Source organism: Camelina sativa, chromosome 19, assembly GCF_000633955.1.
Source record: "Camelina sativa cultivar DH55 chromosome 19, Cs, whole genome shotgun sequence".
Lineage (NCBI taxonomy): Eukaryota > Viridiplantae > Streptophyta > Magnoliopsida > Brassicales > Brassicaceae > Camelina > Camelina sativa.
In genome coordinates, this window is record NC_025703.1 from 5,398,806 (window position 1) to 5,416,372 (window position 17,567).

A 17,567-nucleotide genomic window follows, 5' to 3' on the forward strand; every position below is an offset into this window, starting at 1 on the left:
GCAGAGGTTCCTTGGCATCATAGTGTTTGGTTCACTCACTCAACGCCGCGATTTGCTTTCTGTATCTGGTTAGCGATTCGAAACAGACTCTCTACCGGCGATTGAATGACATACTAGAGCAGGGGTGCACGGGGGACTTGCCATCTTTGTAACAATGCCACTGAAACAAGGAACCATTTATTCTTTAATTGCAACTTTAGTGCAAAGGTCTGCAAGGAGTCTGCTTTGAACGTTTACAAGGCAAAGTACTCTACCACTTGGCACTCGATCCTCTCTGCTGCAAGTGGCAAATGGGGCGATCGGATTCAGGGATTCTTGGCTCGTTCGGTTTTGCAAACCGCAGTTTACTGCCTCTGACAAGAACGTAATGGTCGGGAGCATGGTGAGACTCCACACCCTGCTTCTCATCTCATTCACATGATAGATAGGCACATGCAAGATCAACTGTTAGCCATTGGACTCATGGGCGATCGACGATACGACGACGGGTTGCAAGTTTGGTTTGGCTCAAGATTCTAAGTTTTATCTGTTTTGATTTTGTTTTAAGCTTATTCTGAAGTTGTAACAAAGCAATTTTCCATTTGAATATAACTTAACAATACATTCAAAAAAAAAAAAAAAAGGGTAATCGCTATGGTTTTTTTTCTTTTGACAATAATTATCTCTATGGTTTTCTTACCTGCAGGATTGTTTTTTTGGTATGAAAAAAACTTATGTCGGCTATCACTTTCGTTATAGACAGTGTCTACAAAATATCCGTTGCGCTCTTTTTTTTTAATAGGTAGGTGGACAACATTGTGTTATTATTAACATTCATATATTATTCGTTATGTCAATCATCCTTTGATATTTCAGTTGTCTTCATATTCTCAAACTGAGTAATGATGATGAAATCGATAGATATGCTTATTGTCTGGACATGAATTTTTTATTTTTTATTTCCAGTGTGTTGTTTTATATATATCGGACCATTATTGGCATAGACTTTATAACTTCAGCGATGATTTCAATGTACACCAAGACCAAGTACAAACATTAATCCCCTATTTAGTATGTAACTTTCTTTTTGTAAACTATATAATTTTTATAAGTTGGTTACAAAATAGGTTATACATTAAATATAGGTTGGTTAAAAAAAACATTATAGATTAATTGGTCAGTCCATGAGCTATATGAATACGCTTAAGAATATCCCAAAGAATCTTCTTAAAGAGAATATTCTAATGATTTATACAATTTCCTAAATAAAATTTTTAGTATTCCATGTATTGTTACAAAATATATACTGTTAGACATAAAAATATATTCTTAGGCGTAAAAAAAAATAAAATTTTGGTAATTTATCACACTTAATCGTGATTTCCGAAATTTTATTGTGCAACTGAAAATAAAATCTTACCTAAGCACGAGTCATATTAAAAAACTTTCACCAAACATGTTCAATAACTAAAATAAAAATAAACAACAAACATAACCATTTCTCATACATAAAATTACAAAATTAACAATATAAAACTTACAAAATAGGTATTTTTTGAAATCACTATATTTAGCATATGATTTTATTGCATAATGTTTTATCCAAAAAACTTTTAAAAATAATCATATAAATTATATTTTATTTTAAAATTATAATATAAATAAAAGAAATTTCAATCCATACTATAGCAAGGGTCCTAATCTAGTGTAACTATATAATAGTAGTAGCTAGTATATTTTTATTCATAGACAATTACATGGTAGTATGATCATCCTTGGGAATGACAAAGCTATTATTCCATGCATATGGTGGTACCCTAGGTTGCTTCCTCTAGCAGTTATCCCAACAAAGAGGCTGGAGTCTCTGCTAGAGAGGACACTTAAAACTGATCGAGAACGTTTCCAGTTTCACAATGTTCATGACAATGAGATTTCCCTCTACTCTGATCATAATTGTGGGCTTGGTATGATACCTTCTAAAACTCTACAGGTAATAAGACAATTTTATGACGTTGTGGTTTTCTTCACAATTTCAGTGACTTAATGTTTAGCTCTCTCTACATATGTGATGTTATAGATACACCAAATGATCCAATTTTTGTTCTAATGTGTTCCAGACGTTGAATGAACATCGAGATGAAGTATTGTTTCTCAAGTTCTCCCACGATGGTAACTTCTTGGCCTCATGTTCGAAAGATCACTCTGCAATTATATGGGAGGTTTGTACATAAACCCAACTGTGAAGTGTTAGCTATATCGTATACTTAACCTCAAAATGAATTGGTTGATTATGGTGTTCTTATAGATGGACGACTCACATATGAGTTTTTCAGTCAAGCATACACTTAAAGGCATAAGTCTCCGGTTGTTATGACTTTGTGGAGTAAAAATGATGAAGAGCTAATTACCTGTGGAGACAAAGAGGTAATCAAACGGTGGGCTGCTCATTCAGGACAATGCATTCAAACCTATGAAACAACTGGACGTGGTACTCTTTCTTGCGCATTTGACGATAAATGTGTAATTGGTCTGATGTTAGACAAAGTGATACAACTGTGGAATCATGATGAACCTATGTGGTCTTCTTAGGGGACTGAGCTACATGTCGAGCTAAGTGGAATTCTCCCAACTTCCCATCAATACTCAACTGATCAGATAGCTATGACCAAATATGGTTATTTGCTTGTAAAAGTGGGCATAGATTCGGAGATCTTAGTTGTTGACGTAGAAAGATGGACCATCTTATTATGGATGAGAGAAGAGGATGAAATTAACTCCTCTAAGAACTCTAAGATGATCCATTCAAAAAGATTGCTTTACATGGAACAACCAGACATAAATTGATCTTACGATGCTTTGTGGCCCTAGCTTTTGTGGTATTGACTGGTTTAAGTACACTTCTTGTTCAATTAATTTGCTAGGAGGAGCTTTCACTACAAAAAAAATGGTTTCATATATATCATTTATATTATATATTTGTATCATATTTAAATAATACTAAAATATTTTGCATCACTTAAATAAATGATTTACATTTTGTTGATGCAAATTATTTGCATCAATTGAAATAAATATTTGCTTTGGTTATTAGAATCGATGTTTATTTACATCATTTCCAAAAAATGTTGTAAATCTTACATCATTTTTATTAAATTGATATAATATATTTACATCATTTATCAAAACTAATGTTAAATATTTATATCATTTCAGAAAAACTGATGTTAAAATCAATATTCTAATAAATTATATGAAAATATTTTTTTAATATAATATTTAATTACTTATTTTTAATCAAATTTGTTATCTATTCATTTGATAAATTACCTATATTATTTATATTGTATTTATGATAGGATCAACACAAATAGTTGTTATCCCATTAAAGATATACGACTAAGTGGAAAGAGAATATATAGAAGCAAGTAGGAAATTTTTTTTGTATACAACGGATGTGGGATATAGGCTATTTTGTTTTTGTGTTGTCAATTTGAATTTTAGTTTCAGTCGATTAAAGAGTACATAATATTCTTTTTTTTTCTTTTTTTTTAGTTCAGCTAATATACTAATTTGACATATAAATTTACTAACATCATTTTTTAAATGATGTAAATTTTGGATAATTTTTTTTAAGTGATGTTAATATAAATTAATAAATACATCAATTATTAAGTGAAGTAAATATATATATTTTGTGTCAGTATTTTGAAAGTGATGTAAATAATTTATATTTGCATCAATTATAATGAAATGATGTCATATAAATTAGTAATAATATCGATTATTTTCAATTTTTATATCAATTATTGAAAAGTAATTTGAAATAATATCATTTAATTTTGTGATAATATTTAAGAGATACAATATGTTTTTTTTAGTGTTAGTTTAACTCCAATGAAGGAAAAACATAATGCTGCTGCTGTTTTGGTCTGAGGATTTCTGGTGGTGAAGGGGTGTTTGTGGGTTTTGCGTATCTATTATATAATTAAAGAGGATTTGTCAATTTCAAGGTGTAGGTTTTTGAGCGCAAGGTGGCTGATCTTAAAGGTCAGCTGGCGGAATACGTTCGGCTAGAAGCCGAGAACACGAAGACCGAGGTAGAGGTTCTGGATTTCGGGATTGCCAATGAAGACTTCAGGGGAAAGTTGAAGAAAGCAGGCGAGCTGTACTACGAGGCTGCTGAGAACGAGAAGGCGGCCAAGAATAGGCTACATGAGGTTGAGCTCCGCAACCAGCTTCTGGAGGCTGGAAACAACTGCGAGATGGAGAGGGTGCGGAGAGAAGAGAGGCAATCCATGAGACGGGGTCTTCGTCTGTTGATAGAGGATGTGAAGGTTCACTTCGAAGAGCGCGAAAGGTTAGCCCCAGCCCAGATTCGAGCTGCCGAGATTAGGGCAAACCGGATGCTAATTGAAGAAATCACCAAGGAGATATTGAAGACCTCGAAGCTGAGCTCGGGATCCTCCGGGCCAACGAGGAGAAAGCCGACAACGAGGTCACAAAGGTAACCGTTCGTGACTTTGATCTTTCCGCATTTTCTGGCCTTTTGGAGGATACTCCCGAACTTCTTTGCAATGAGCCTCCGCTAAGTATCACCATTGATGAGTATGGGACTAACTTCGGACAAATGTCAAACCAGGGACTAGACACCATATGAGCTAACACTACTTCGGAGGTAGGGATCACCGAGATGGATCTGGTTCCTCCTAAGGTGGACGTAGCTGCCGTGACCGACTCTGCTCCTGCTTTTGATCCTCAATAGGCCTAGTGCTGGGTTGTTTTGGTATGAGTTGCCCCCCTTTTGTCATTTACCTTTTATTTTTGCTAAACGTGGTTTGGGGTTTTTGGTCGCGGTGACCGTCCCGAGCAGAAATATATTGGCTTTCAACTTTGATCAGTTAATTTCTTTTCATTCCCTCAACTTTGATCACTGAAAACTGAAGAGAATTCAACCTTATAAAGTAATTTTAACACGAACCTCGGAAATGAAGTTGATTTCTCGAGGTAGGAATTAGATAATGCGAAGTCATGCTTTGGATTTTTAGTGATAACTATCGCTGAAGATTAAAAAAAGTTTGATCTTATAAAGTAGATCTAATAAGAACTTCGGAAACTAAGCTGTATTCCCGAAGTAGGACTTAGATAGTGCAAAGTAAGCTTCGGCTTGAACAGATTTTCTTTTACGAAGTTACTTCGAGTTTTAGTGAATTCGGAACTTTGATGTTAAAAATATTACAAAGTAAGATTTTCAGTTTCGAATTCGACCTAGTAACTGTACGAAGTAAGACCTCGGTTTACGGTATGTATTATGAAGTGATCCTTCGAAATAAATGAATTTACTTCGGTTTTTTTTTTGGTGGAGGAAAACTTCGGTTTTTCACGGGGTAAAACACCGGTTTTCTGAACGATACGAAGTAAGACTTTGGTTTTCAAGTTTTACGGGGTAAGACCCCGGTTTTCTGAAAGATACGAAGTAAAACTTCAGTTTTTGAGTTTTACGGGGTAAGACCCCGGTTTCCTGGATTATACGAGATACAATAACAAATTGGTGAACTTATAATTTTATTAAATACGGATAGCTGGACCCGAAGTGGGCTGCCTACGTACCCTTGTTGGGATTAAGCCAATCGTAGTTCGGTACAAAGTTACTCGAACTAACTATAAAAACGTTTGAGATGCATGGAATTCCAGGACCTCGGGACTGCTTTCCCGTCCAGATCCTCTAACTGGTAGACCCCATTTTGCACTTCGCGGGTGACTCTGTATGGCCAATATGACCTAATTCATTGCTTTAGCTTGCCCATTTCCTTGTGGATAACGCGGAGTTGACTTGCTAAGCCGTATTTTCCACTTTGCACAGAACCCTTCGAACTTAGAGGAAATGAACTGTGGACCGTTGTATGTGACGATCTCGTATGGCACACCGTAACGGTAGATTATACTCTTTAACACGAACTGTTCTACTTGCTCGATTGTCACAACTGCATAGGCCGCTGCTTCTACCCATTTAGAGAAATAATTAGTAAGGACCAGCACGTACTGAACTCCTCCCGGTCCCTGATGTAGAAGACCGATGATATCCATAGACCATTTCATAAATGGATAAGGAGCAGACACGGACGATAGGAGCTCGGTAGGCTGGTGGATGGATGGTGCATGTTTTTGACATTTTTCGCACTTTCGGGAGTATTCTTCGCAGTCGGTGACCATGGTAGGCCAAAAGTATCCTTGCCTCTTGATCATGAAGGCCAGGGTTCGACCTCCGGAGTGATTTCCATTAGGGTCGTTATGAACAGCTCGCATTAGTGCCAGGGCTTCTTCACCCACAACACACGTTAGATAAGGATCAGTTATACTTCGGCGTAGAAATGCTCCATTATAGATACAATACCGTGCACTGATAATCTTAAGTTTCCTGGCTGCCCATTTGTCAGCTGGAAGATCACCCTTCTCCAGGTAAGCCCAGATCGGGCTCCGCCAGTCTCCTGCGCCCCCCCTCCGATTATCGGTGTTCGTATTGTGGACATGTGGGGCTGGAAGATCGGATAAGTTTGGAACTGAGGCCGGTCGTCATGGGTCTCGAGGTTCCGTATAATTTCCTGTTCGTCAACAGGCGGCTGGGGAATTTATGGGGTCGTCGCCGCATCTGGTGAGGTTAATTCTGACGACAAATCGCGAGCCGTCTCCCTGGTAGCTAACTGTTTCTTCTTCATTGTCCGTGTTATTGCACTCGAGTGCTCTAGGCGTATGTCGGATACTCGAAGACTTCAACTGGGATAATTCGAGTAGTTGCGGGGTTCAAAGTCGAGGCTAACAATGCTAACGCATCTGCGGCCGAGTTCTCACTGTGGGGGATTTTCGTGATTTTGAAGTCATCGAACTTCGTTGCATATTCCCGAGCCGAAGCGAGGTAAGCTTCCATCCGTCCATCTCTGGTTTCATAGTCCCCCAAAAATTGGTTGGTGACCAACTGAGAGTCGCAGAAAACTCTGAGCTTTCTGACCCCCACACCCGCTGCTAGGCGGAGTCCGGCTAGAAACGACTCGTATTCGGCTTCATTGTTAGATGCACTGAAATTCAGACGGAATGATTGTTCAATCACTTCTCCCGTGGGGGAAGTGAGGCGAACTCCTATCCCTGCACCTGTTTTCGAAGATGCCCCATCTACATACAGAGTCCACGGAGACTCGAAGCTGATGTCTATCGAATCAGCCAGCGGGAGTTCGATAAGGAAGTCCGCCAAAACTTGCGCCTTGGCACAAGTTTGAGTTCGGAACTCAATATCGTACTCACTTAGTTTGACCGACCACTTGGTCAACCTGACTGACTGACTTGGACTATGGAGAATGGTTCGACGTGGTTGCGTTGTTAGTACTACGATCGGATTAGATTGGAAATAACGACGCAGCTTCCGCGCCGAGGTCACCACTGCTAAGGCTAATTTTTCTATCATGGGGTACCTAGATTTGGCTCCTTTGATGGATTTACTTACGTAAAAAATTGGTTGTTGCTCCCCCTCTCTTCTCGGACTAATACTCCGCTTACTGCGCTTGCTGAAACAACTACGTACAGGAAAAGGGGTTTGCCGAATTCGGGCTTCACCAAGACCGGCGACTCGGACAAATATGCTTTTAGCTGAGAAAACGCGTCCTCGCACTTCTCGTCCCACGCGAAGTGTTTTGCTCCTTTCTTTAGCAACTAGTAGAACGGGAGACATTTATGCGTTGACAGGGAAATGAAACGATTGAGAGCTGCGATCCGTCCGTTGAGACGCTATACTTCCCTCAGTGTCCTAAGAGAACCCATGGATAGAAAGACATTAATTTGCCTCGGGTTATCTTCAATTCCTCTTTCTGTCACAATGTAACCCAAGAACTCCCCTGACGAGACTGCAAATGTACACTTTGGGATTGAGTTTCATTCTGAACTGGTTCAGGATATCGAAGCAGACTTTCAGGTCGGCGAGGTGCAAACTCGCCTCTTTGGATTTCACCAGCATATCGTTGATGTAAACTTCCATGGTCTTTCTAAGCTACTGCTTGAACATCCGATTCACTAGGCGCTAGTAGGTTGCTCCGGCGTTTTTCAACCCGAAAGGCATTACTTTGTAGCAGTAAGTTTTGCGTTCCGTGATGAATGCGGTTTTCTCCTGATCTTCTGGGTTCATGAGGATTTGGTTGTAGCCGGAGAACGCATCCATGAAGGACATTAGTTCATGGCCTAAGGTGGACTCCACTAGTTTATCGATATGTGGGAGAGGGAAACTATCCTTAGGGCAAGCCTTATTCTGATTGGTAAAGTCCATGCAGACTCGAGACTTCCCATTTTTCTTTTTTACAACCACAGTGTTTGCAAGAAATTCGGGGTATTTCACCTCGCGGATCTGACCTGCACTGAGTAGACGATCTACCTCCTTGTTGACGATCTCGGCCTGTTCTCGGCCGAGCTTCCTTCGCTTCTGTTTCGTTGGCCTGAATGTCGGATTAACATTCAACTCGTGTGAGATGATTTCAGGACTAATTCCGGGCATTTCGTCTACTGAACAGGCGAAGGTGGAAATGTTTTCTTTGAGGAAGGAGATTAGTTTGGTTCAAAGCTCGCTTCCTAACCCAGCTCCGATCTTGATTTCATGATCGGGGAACTTCGTATTGATGAAGATGGATTCAGTAAGGTCACCTTTGAACTGCTTTCTAACTGGAATCTTTGCGACCTCGAGCTGTGGTTGCTATTGGACCAACAGCTTGTGGCTTGCGAGATAACAGCTTCTCGCTACTCTCTGGCTTCCTAGAATTTCCCCGAACTCCCTGCGGGGTTGGGAATTTTATGCATTGATGATAGGTTGAAGGCACTGCCTTCATTTTGAACAGCCAAGGTGTACCCATTATTGCGTTGTAGGCTGCAGGTCGGTCGAAGACCGTGAACTCCACCATTTTTGCCACGCCCTGCGTGGATACGGGTTAAGTGATTGTCCCTAAGGACATGGATGTTTTGCTTGTAAACGAAACTAATGGTGAAGGGGGCCTGCGATGTGTTCTCTCCCAATACCCATCCTAGTGAGGGTCTCCAGGAAAATTAGGTCCACCGAGCTTCCAGTATCGACTAGGATTCAGCATATCTCGTGGTTCGCAATGTCAAGTGATATGACCAGAGCGTCATCATGTGGAGAGTCCAAGTCCTCAGCCTCCTTTTCCGAAAAGGTGACTTCGGGTAGAACATCCGGGGTGAGCTTTACTCCCTTCGGTCCCAGGTTCGTGAGCTTCCGTTGATGATCCTTGATCGCTGTTATTGAGTTACGAAATAGACGTGATCCGCCCATGATAACGTCTATCCTTTTCTTGGGACCTGCATCACCATACGCTTGCTTCGGCTTCTTTGATGGCGGGGCATCTTCGTCGACCTCGGGTGCTGTTTTCTGGTCGAGCTCGTCGAGGGATATACTTGGCATTTCTCCTGATACAAATTTCTCAGCGAGAAGATGCATGAGTTTCTTGCAATCCCGAGTTGAGTGCCTGCTGGTTTTGTGCAGTTTGCAGTACACGTTCTCGTCCCGAACCCACTTGTTGGTCGGGAGGACTCCGCTCTTAGAGTGTGGTGAGAATGGTGGTTTGGACGGTGATCCCCTCGGTGAACCCTTCTGAGGAGATTTGTCTACTGCGAAAGTTCCCAGTCCGGACTTCGGAGTTGGGGGAGGCGTCTTCTTATCGGGTACTTCAAACCGAGGTTTCGAAATAGCTTTATGCTTTTGGTCTGCAGCCACCTTTTCTTCTGCAACTATCCAGTTCGAAGCGCGATGCAAAACATCTTGGATGGTCACAAACTGATTCACAGTCAACTCTTCGCGGAAACGAGACTCGTGCTAGAGGCTATTCTTCAAGGCGGACAAGGCGGTTGGATCTGAAAGCCCCAAAATCTGGATTTGGATCTCCTTGAACTTTGTTATGTACAAGCGAAGTGATTCCCCAGCGGCTTGGTTCAGATTCCAAAGTTGGGCATTTTTCTTGGCTGTTTCCATCAAGCTCGAGTACTGCTTGATGAAAGAAGTTGATAGCTCTGTGAAGTTGTTAATGGAGCCGGCTGCCAAAGACGTGAATCAGAGTAGAGCGGGTCGGCAAAAGGTTTCTACGAACAGTTTACAATAACCGGCGTCTGCTTCATGGGGCTCGAGGTCCACGCGACTGGCTGTGAGCAAGAAACTCTTGAGGTGCGCAGCCGGATCCCCTTTTCCCTCGTAGCTCGTGAATTTTATTTTCCGGTATCCCTTATGCGAACTTTGGCAATTTGGTCAGAGAAAGGAGTTCGCTTTGACTCTTCGATCGCTCGAGAGATGTCTGGTGCCGAAGTGGTTGCACTATGCACCCTAGATCGCATATCTCGGATTTCATCATGCATCCGATGAATTTAAGGATTGGGCGCATAACCCGGAGTAGGGACCTCTAGAAGAACATTTCCTCCTACGGAAGGAGGGACCCGAACTGGAATTCCTGACGATCCAGCGACTTTGACTCGTACCGACGATGGTGTCGTCTGAGGAGTTGCCTGTGGTGGGAAAGTATCCTTAGGATTCGTTGTTGCCTTAACCTGCTGCGGAGTGAACGGTGGGACAATTCCAGTGAAGTCTAAGGTACGTCGTCGTGGATTTTGTTCGGAAGAAAGGAGATCGACCCGATCGGCATCCGCGCGGTGGGAGGCTGAAAGATCGGTAATCGAGCCGGTGACTTTCTCCAGACGAGTAGAGACTTGTCCTTCCAAGCTATCAAAGCGCTCAGTCAGGGCGGGCGGAAGCCGCTTGCTGACGGTTAGACTTCTCTGACAAATCCTGCAAAAGTTTTTGGATTGTCTCCAAGGTTACTTGGTTAGAAGACTCGTGAGCCAAAACGATGTTTGCGCGAGGTGGATCTGAAGGCGGAGTTGGAACTAGCAAGAGTATAGGTAGTAAATGTCCCTCCTTCTAGCGCCAAATGTGAGAACTGAATATGATCTTCTCTTTATGGAGTGTTTACTGAGCGGGGGTGCTTACCACCGTTCTAGTTCCGAACTCAATATAGAATGTAAACAATAGTGTGCGAAGTGAAAGTTAAGTATTATTGCTCAATTAGATTTTTTTCCGATCCCCTTTACAATCACCTCTCTTTCGTACTTATACCTCCCAACTATCATTAATTCTCTCTCATTAAATCCCGCACATTTCATGTTATTTAATACAATTGATTAAGGGAATCTTTGACCGTCTTCCGAGCTCCGGAGCGACTTGTACCGCTCTTCACCTCGTTCCATTCTTCCCGTTTAACGTTTAATAGGTCAGTTCTGTTTATAACTCCGGCCCATGTTCCTGAGGAATTGGACCACGGTCCAATTCCTAAAGTGAATGGTCGTGGTACCAACAATGCTGTATTTGAGGGCTGTGTTACTCATGCTGAGTTCATTCAACTTAAAAGAGAATAAAGGGTTATGCCGCGGGAGTATGTCAGATACTTTAGAAGAAATTCGAGCATATGCTGCTGCTGGGGTACGGTATGTTTCAAACGGCCATAAATAAGGTGTTAGGATTGGTAAAATATGTTTTAAAAGAGAATTATGGCACAAACGAGACGAATATAAGCATGATTTGGAAGAATCTGAGTGAAACAACTCCACAAATCTTAGCCCCTTAGGCAAAGATAGATAAATCTACCAATGTCTTGAGCAAATTGAATGAATTAAAAAGTGCTTTAGAAGAAGAAAGTTCATTGTGATGATAAGCTGCACTCTATCTTCAGGAAAACCTTGATCATGTTCCTACTTTTTACCGTTGGAACATGGCTTCAGTGAAAAGCGTAAGAGCTTAGTCGTAGAGTTATTGAAGCAGAATGAGAGCTTAGTGGGATAGCTTACCAGATCTTTCAGGTTACAGGTAACCAATTCGCGCTTATTAGTGGTTTCATCTGGTTTGGTCTATTTCTCATTGGACCAAAACTACTTTTTTGAGTTTTGACTAGTTCATAAATGAGTTACATTTACATATATTGTAATTTGACTAAAGAGATGATGTGTATGAAACTTAATTTTTAACACTTACCAAAACTGCTTAATTTATTCTCTTCAATATACCTAAATTGTTAAAATCAGATTTTATATATCTACCTCTCTCCATTTTCAACATCTTGTTAGAACAAAAAAAAAACTCAATGACGAAATTAAATTTTCTCGCGAAAGTCCGAGAAAATCTGAATAAGTTACAAACCGTAAAAGATGCAAACCATATCTCTTGTCCATATTCAAATTCAAACTCGAGCAGTAGTGATCACGATCATCCCGCCACGGTACTCACTCGTAACCCGATGAAGCAAATCTCAATCGACGACCAGAAGATTCTCACACCACATCCTCAGCTCCCGAGACTCGAACCGCCACGTGGCCGTCGTGTCTCCTTAGAAGAACTGTTGCATCCTCCCGAGAAATTCACCGCCGATTTGATGAGACTCATACGCCGAAGCGGCGACGCGATTTCAAAACGCCTCTCGATCTCGCAAGAGAGTTGCGTCGACGTCGACGTCGCCAAATCAGACGTGACCGAGTTCGAAATCTCCGGAGTCAAAGTCCTCGTGAAGCTGAAAAGCGAAGAAGAGATCAGAGGCCGTGTGACTTTCTTCTCAAGATCTAACTGCCGAGACTCCACAGCCGTCCGATTGTTTTTCCGGGAACGAGGCTTCAATTTCTCGGAGATCAACATCGACGTGTATACAGAGAGAGAGAAAGAGCTGGTCGAGAGAACAGGGAAGTCTCAGGTCCCTCAGATCTTCTTCAACGAGAAACACTTCGGAGGTTTAACGGCGTTGAACTCGCTGAGAAACAGCGGAGAATTCGATCAGAGGATCAAGGAGTTTTTAACGGACAAGTGTTGCGGCGATGCGCCGTCGCCGGTTATGTACGGGTTCGACGAAGAGAGCAGTGGTAATAAGGACGGTTTTGTTGCTTTTGGTGATGATGAGATGATGAGATTCGTTAGGGTTTTGAGACAAAAGCTACCGATTAAAGATCGTTTGTTGAAGATGAAGATCGTTAAGAACTGTTTCTCCGGCGGTGAGATGATCGAGATACTCATGGTTCATCACTCGGATTGTGGGAGGATCAAGGTACGTACGTAATTAATACGTGAGAATTCGATAATTTTATAATGATCATGTGTTACGCCACCTATGTTATCTTTACGTGGACGCTACATACCAAGTTTGGTTTGACATCGTTTAAGTCAAAGCTATTATAACAATATATTCTCTTAAAAGATATTTCATTCCAATTCATGATTGATTGACCACTGATTGATTTATTTTTGGTAGATTTAGATATTATTCTTCGGCACTAAAATCGAATATGTATGATCCATGCATATGTGTATATGTGGACTTTTAAATTTATTTTTAGAAGAAAATATATTTTTCCTAAAGTCAAATTACTTTGACATAATATATTCTTCATCTAGATTAACATCATTCTTGAATCTTGATGATTATATTGTTTGTTAAAGCTTATTTGTTTACGTTCTTGTGAAGGCCGTCGAGATTGGCAAGAGGCTAGCCAAGAAACACTTTATTCACCATGTCTTTGGGTACATAAATCTCCTTCCCTTTTCTTATTTTGTAAAGGATTTTGCATAGCATAAGTGACGTCTTAATCTAGTGGAATTTTGTATCTTTTTGAAAAAAAACATTTGTAGAGAAAACGGGTTTGAAGATGGCAATCATTACTACCGTTTCCTCGAGCACGAGCCGTTTATTTCAAAATGTTACAATTTTAGAGGTTCTACCAACGACATGGAGCCCCAAAATGCAGCCACGGTTGGGCAGAAGCTTTTCAAAATCGTGACTGCTATTCTCGAGTCTTATTCCTCCAATGACCGTACTAGTGTTGACTATATAAGAATCAGCCAGAGTGAAGAATTTAGAAGGTACTATCATGTCATCGAGTTAAGAGTGTTTAAACGGATTTTAGTTTATTTTAGTTCATTAATTTGGTTATGCTTGGCCATGAATAAAGGTACTTAAATATGGCTCAAGACCTTCACCGTTTGAATCTTGTGGAACTCTCAACGGAAGAGATGTTAGCATTTTTCTTGAACTTATACAACGCAATGGTGATCCATGCCTTGATCAGAATCGGACGTCCCGAGGGGATGATCGCAAGAAGGTCCTTCTTTACAGATTTCCAGTACGTTGTAGGAGGCTACTCTTATTCCCTTAACTCCATCCGAAATGACATCCTTAGACGCGGTCGCAGACTGTCTAGTCCATTTATTAGGCCGTTCATCAACGGAAATACAACACGGCATGAGGTAATTTTAGAGCTTCCAGGTCTGTTTGATACTCATACCTGTGTTCGGATATACTCTTCGGCGTCTTCGCTATAGGTCTAATCTTCTGGTTTAATGGCAGCTTGGTCTTCAAAAACTGAATCCATTAGTACATTTTGGGCTATGCGATGGGACTAAATCAAGTCCAATGGTGAGGTTTTTCATACCGCAAGGAGTTGAAGCTGAGCTCAAACGAGCAGCTCGAGAGTTTTTCCAAAATGGTGGAATTGAGGTTGTCTTGGACAAGAGGACCATACATCTATCAAGAATCATGAAGTGGTAATTAATCCTCTTTACAGTATCAATATTGAATAATGATATTATGAGATCTACTTATTGAGATTTATACATATGAGTTATAGGTAAATTACCCTCATAAATTCTAGTTGAATTAAAAATAAGAGTCTGCTAATTTTCATACTCACCCGGCCCACCCATCTAAGAGCAAGATTATTGCACATACTCGACCAAGGATGAGAACAAAAAATAAAATAAAAAAATGACAAAAAAGTGGAGAGAAGAGGCACTAGTCTCTGCCCAGATTCTTATAGACACTGAATCTGCCACATGTTTTCATACGATTGGTTGTATAAATTAAAAAATAATAAAATAATTTAATTCAATTAAAATATTATTAATTATTTTTCTTGACACTCCAAATGGTGGTATGTGCAATAAGTATGCTCTAATGGACTTATGGACCGAGACACGATGCATGCTATCAAACGGTTAATCAAAATGAGAGTGTTGATCATAGCTCAAATGGTGTTTTGAAATTATAACTAGTAATTATCGACCAAAATAATTACGGATCGAATTNTAGGCCGTTCATCAACGGAAATACAACACGGCATGAGGTAATTTTAGAGCTTCCAGGTCTGTTTGATACTCATACCTGTGTTCGGATATACTCTTCGGCGTCTTCGCTATAGGTCTAATCTTCTGGTTTAATGGCAGCTTGGTCTTCAAAAACTGAATCCATTAGTACATTTTGGGCTATGCGATGGGACTAAATCAAGTCCAATGGTGAGGTTTTTCATACCGCAAGGAGTTGAAGCTGAGCTCAAACGAGCAGCTCGAGAGTTTTTCCAAAATGGTGGAATTGAGGTTGTCTTGGACAAGAGGACCATACATCTATCAAGAATCATGAAGTGGTAATTAATCCTCTTTACAGTATCAATATTGAATAATGATATTATGAGATCTACTTATTGAGATTTATACATATGAGTTATAGGTAAATTACCCTCATAAATTCTAGTTGAATTAAAAATAAGAGTCTGCTAATTTTCATACTCACCCGGCCCACCCATCTAAGAGCAAGATTATTGCACATACTCGACCAAGGATGAGAACAAAAAATAAAATAAAAAAATGACAAAAAAGTGGAGAGAAGAGGCACTAGTCTCTGCCCAGATTCTTATAGACACTGAATCTGCCACATGTTTTCATACGATTGGTTGTATAAATTAAAAAATAATAAAATAATTTAATTCAATTAAAATATTATTAATTATTTTTCTTGACACTCCAAATGGTGGTATGTGCAATAAGTATGCTCTAATGGACTTATGGACCGAGACACGATGCATGCTATCAAACGGTTAATCAAAATGAGAGTGTTGATCATAGCTCAAATGGTGTTTTGAAATTATAACTAGTAATTATCGACCAAAATAATTACGGATCGAATTTTTTAAGCACTTATTTGTTTGTTATGGTAAATATAGGTACAAAGAAGATTTCACTGAAGACAAGAAAATGTTGAAGTGGATAATGAGTTATATAGATGCAAATAAAGCAGGTCTTTTAACCCATCTTCTTGGTGATGGAGGGGGTTCTGTTAACATCGTTTACCAAGACTATGATTGGTCTATTAACAATTGAAAATAAACTTCNGAATCCATTAGTACATTTTGGGCTATGCGATGGGACTAAATCAAGTCCAATGGTGAGGTTTTTCATACCGCAAGGAGTTGAAGCTGAGCTCAAACGAGCAGCTCGAGAGTTTTTCCAAAATGGTGGAATTGAGGTTGTCTTGGACAAGAGGACCATACATCTATCAAGAATCATGAAGTGGTAATTAATCCTCTTTACAGTATCAATATTGAATAATGATATTATGAGATCTACTTATTGAGATTTATACATATGAGTTATAGGTAAATTACCCTCATAAATTCTAGTTGAATTAAAAATAAGAGTCTGCTAATTTTCATACTCACCCGGCCCACCCATCTAAGAGCAAGATTATTGCACATACTCGACCAAGGATGAGAACAAAAAATAAAATAAAAAAATGACAAAAAAGTGGAGAGAAGAGGCACTAGTCTCTGCCCAGATTCTTATAGACACTGAATCTGCCACATGTTTTCATACGATTGGTTGTATAAATTAAAAAATAATAAAATAATTTAATTCAATTAAAATATTATTAATTATTTTTCTTGACACTCCAAATGGTGGTATGTGCAATAAGTATGCTCTAATGGACTTATGGACCGAGACACGATGCATGCTATCAAACGGTTAATCAAAATGAGAGTGTTGATCATAGCTCAAATGGTGTTTTGAAATTATAACTAGTAATTATCGACCAAAATAATTACGGATCGAATTTTTTAAGCACTTATTTGTTTGTTATGGTAAATATAGGTACAAAGAAGATTTCACTGAAGACAAGAAAATGTTGAAGTGGATAATGAGTTATATAGATGCAAATAAAGCAGGTCTTTTAACCCATCTTCTTGGTGATGGAGGGGGTTCTGTTAACATCGTTTACCAAGACTATGATTGGTCTATTAACAATTGAAAATAAACTTTTGATCCATATCAAAACTCATTTTTTTGTTCATGCATGATTCACTGCGGATCCTGGATTTGGGCTCTTTACTCTTTAAGAATCAAAGAAGATAAATATACTATATTCCAACGGCCAATAGTTAAATATAACTACTTTAGTATTTTGTATTCACTATCGAGTCTTCACTACTCTGTTGTTGAGGATCATTTCAAATGTATATACTGGCTTAGCTAACTAATCATATTGACTATAAACAATCTCAATAATTAAACGCAGCAGTTATTCAAATGATTTTATAAAATCAGACTATTATTCGGATAACGTCTTATTAATAATCACCCATCAAATGAACTAATATGATATAGATTACTTTTATTTAGTTGGTGTGGAAGTTTCTTCTTTTTGGAAAAATGATAGAAGCTTTTGATGTTAAGTCATAACATCAGCGTCTTACTTTAC

At 39.6% G+C, this 17,567-nt stretch overlaps 2 protein-coding genes across 2 annotated transcripts; both read left to right on the forward strand.

Moving 5' to 3' along the window:
• LOC104764949 lies at positions 12,036-14,724 on the forward strand. Its single transcript, XM_010488560.2, has 5 exons — positions 12,036-13,091; positions 13,509-13,564; positions 13,673-13,903; positions 13,993-14,287; positions 14,388-14,724. Exons 1-5 carry the CDS (start codon positions 12,144-12,146, stop codon positions 14,586-14,588), a joined length of 1,731 nt encoding a protein of 576 aa, XP_010486862.1. The 5' UTR covers positions 12,036-12,143; the 3' UTR covers positions 14,589-14,724.
• On the forward strand, positions 15,135-16,192 carry LOC104764948. The gene is made up of 3 exons (XM_010488558.1): positions 15,135-15,162; positions 15,263-15,459; positions 16,036-16,192. Exons 2-3 carry the CDS (start codon positions 15,329-15,331, stop codon positions 16,190-16,192), a joined length of 288 nt encoding a protein of 95 aa, XP_010486860.1. The 5' UTR covers positions 15,135-15,162; positions 15,263-15,328.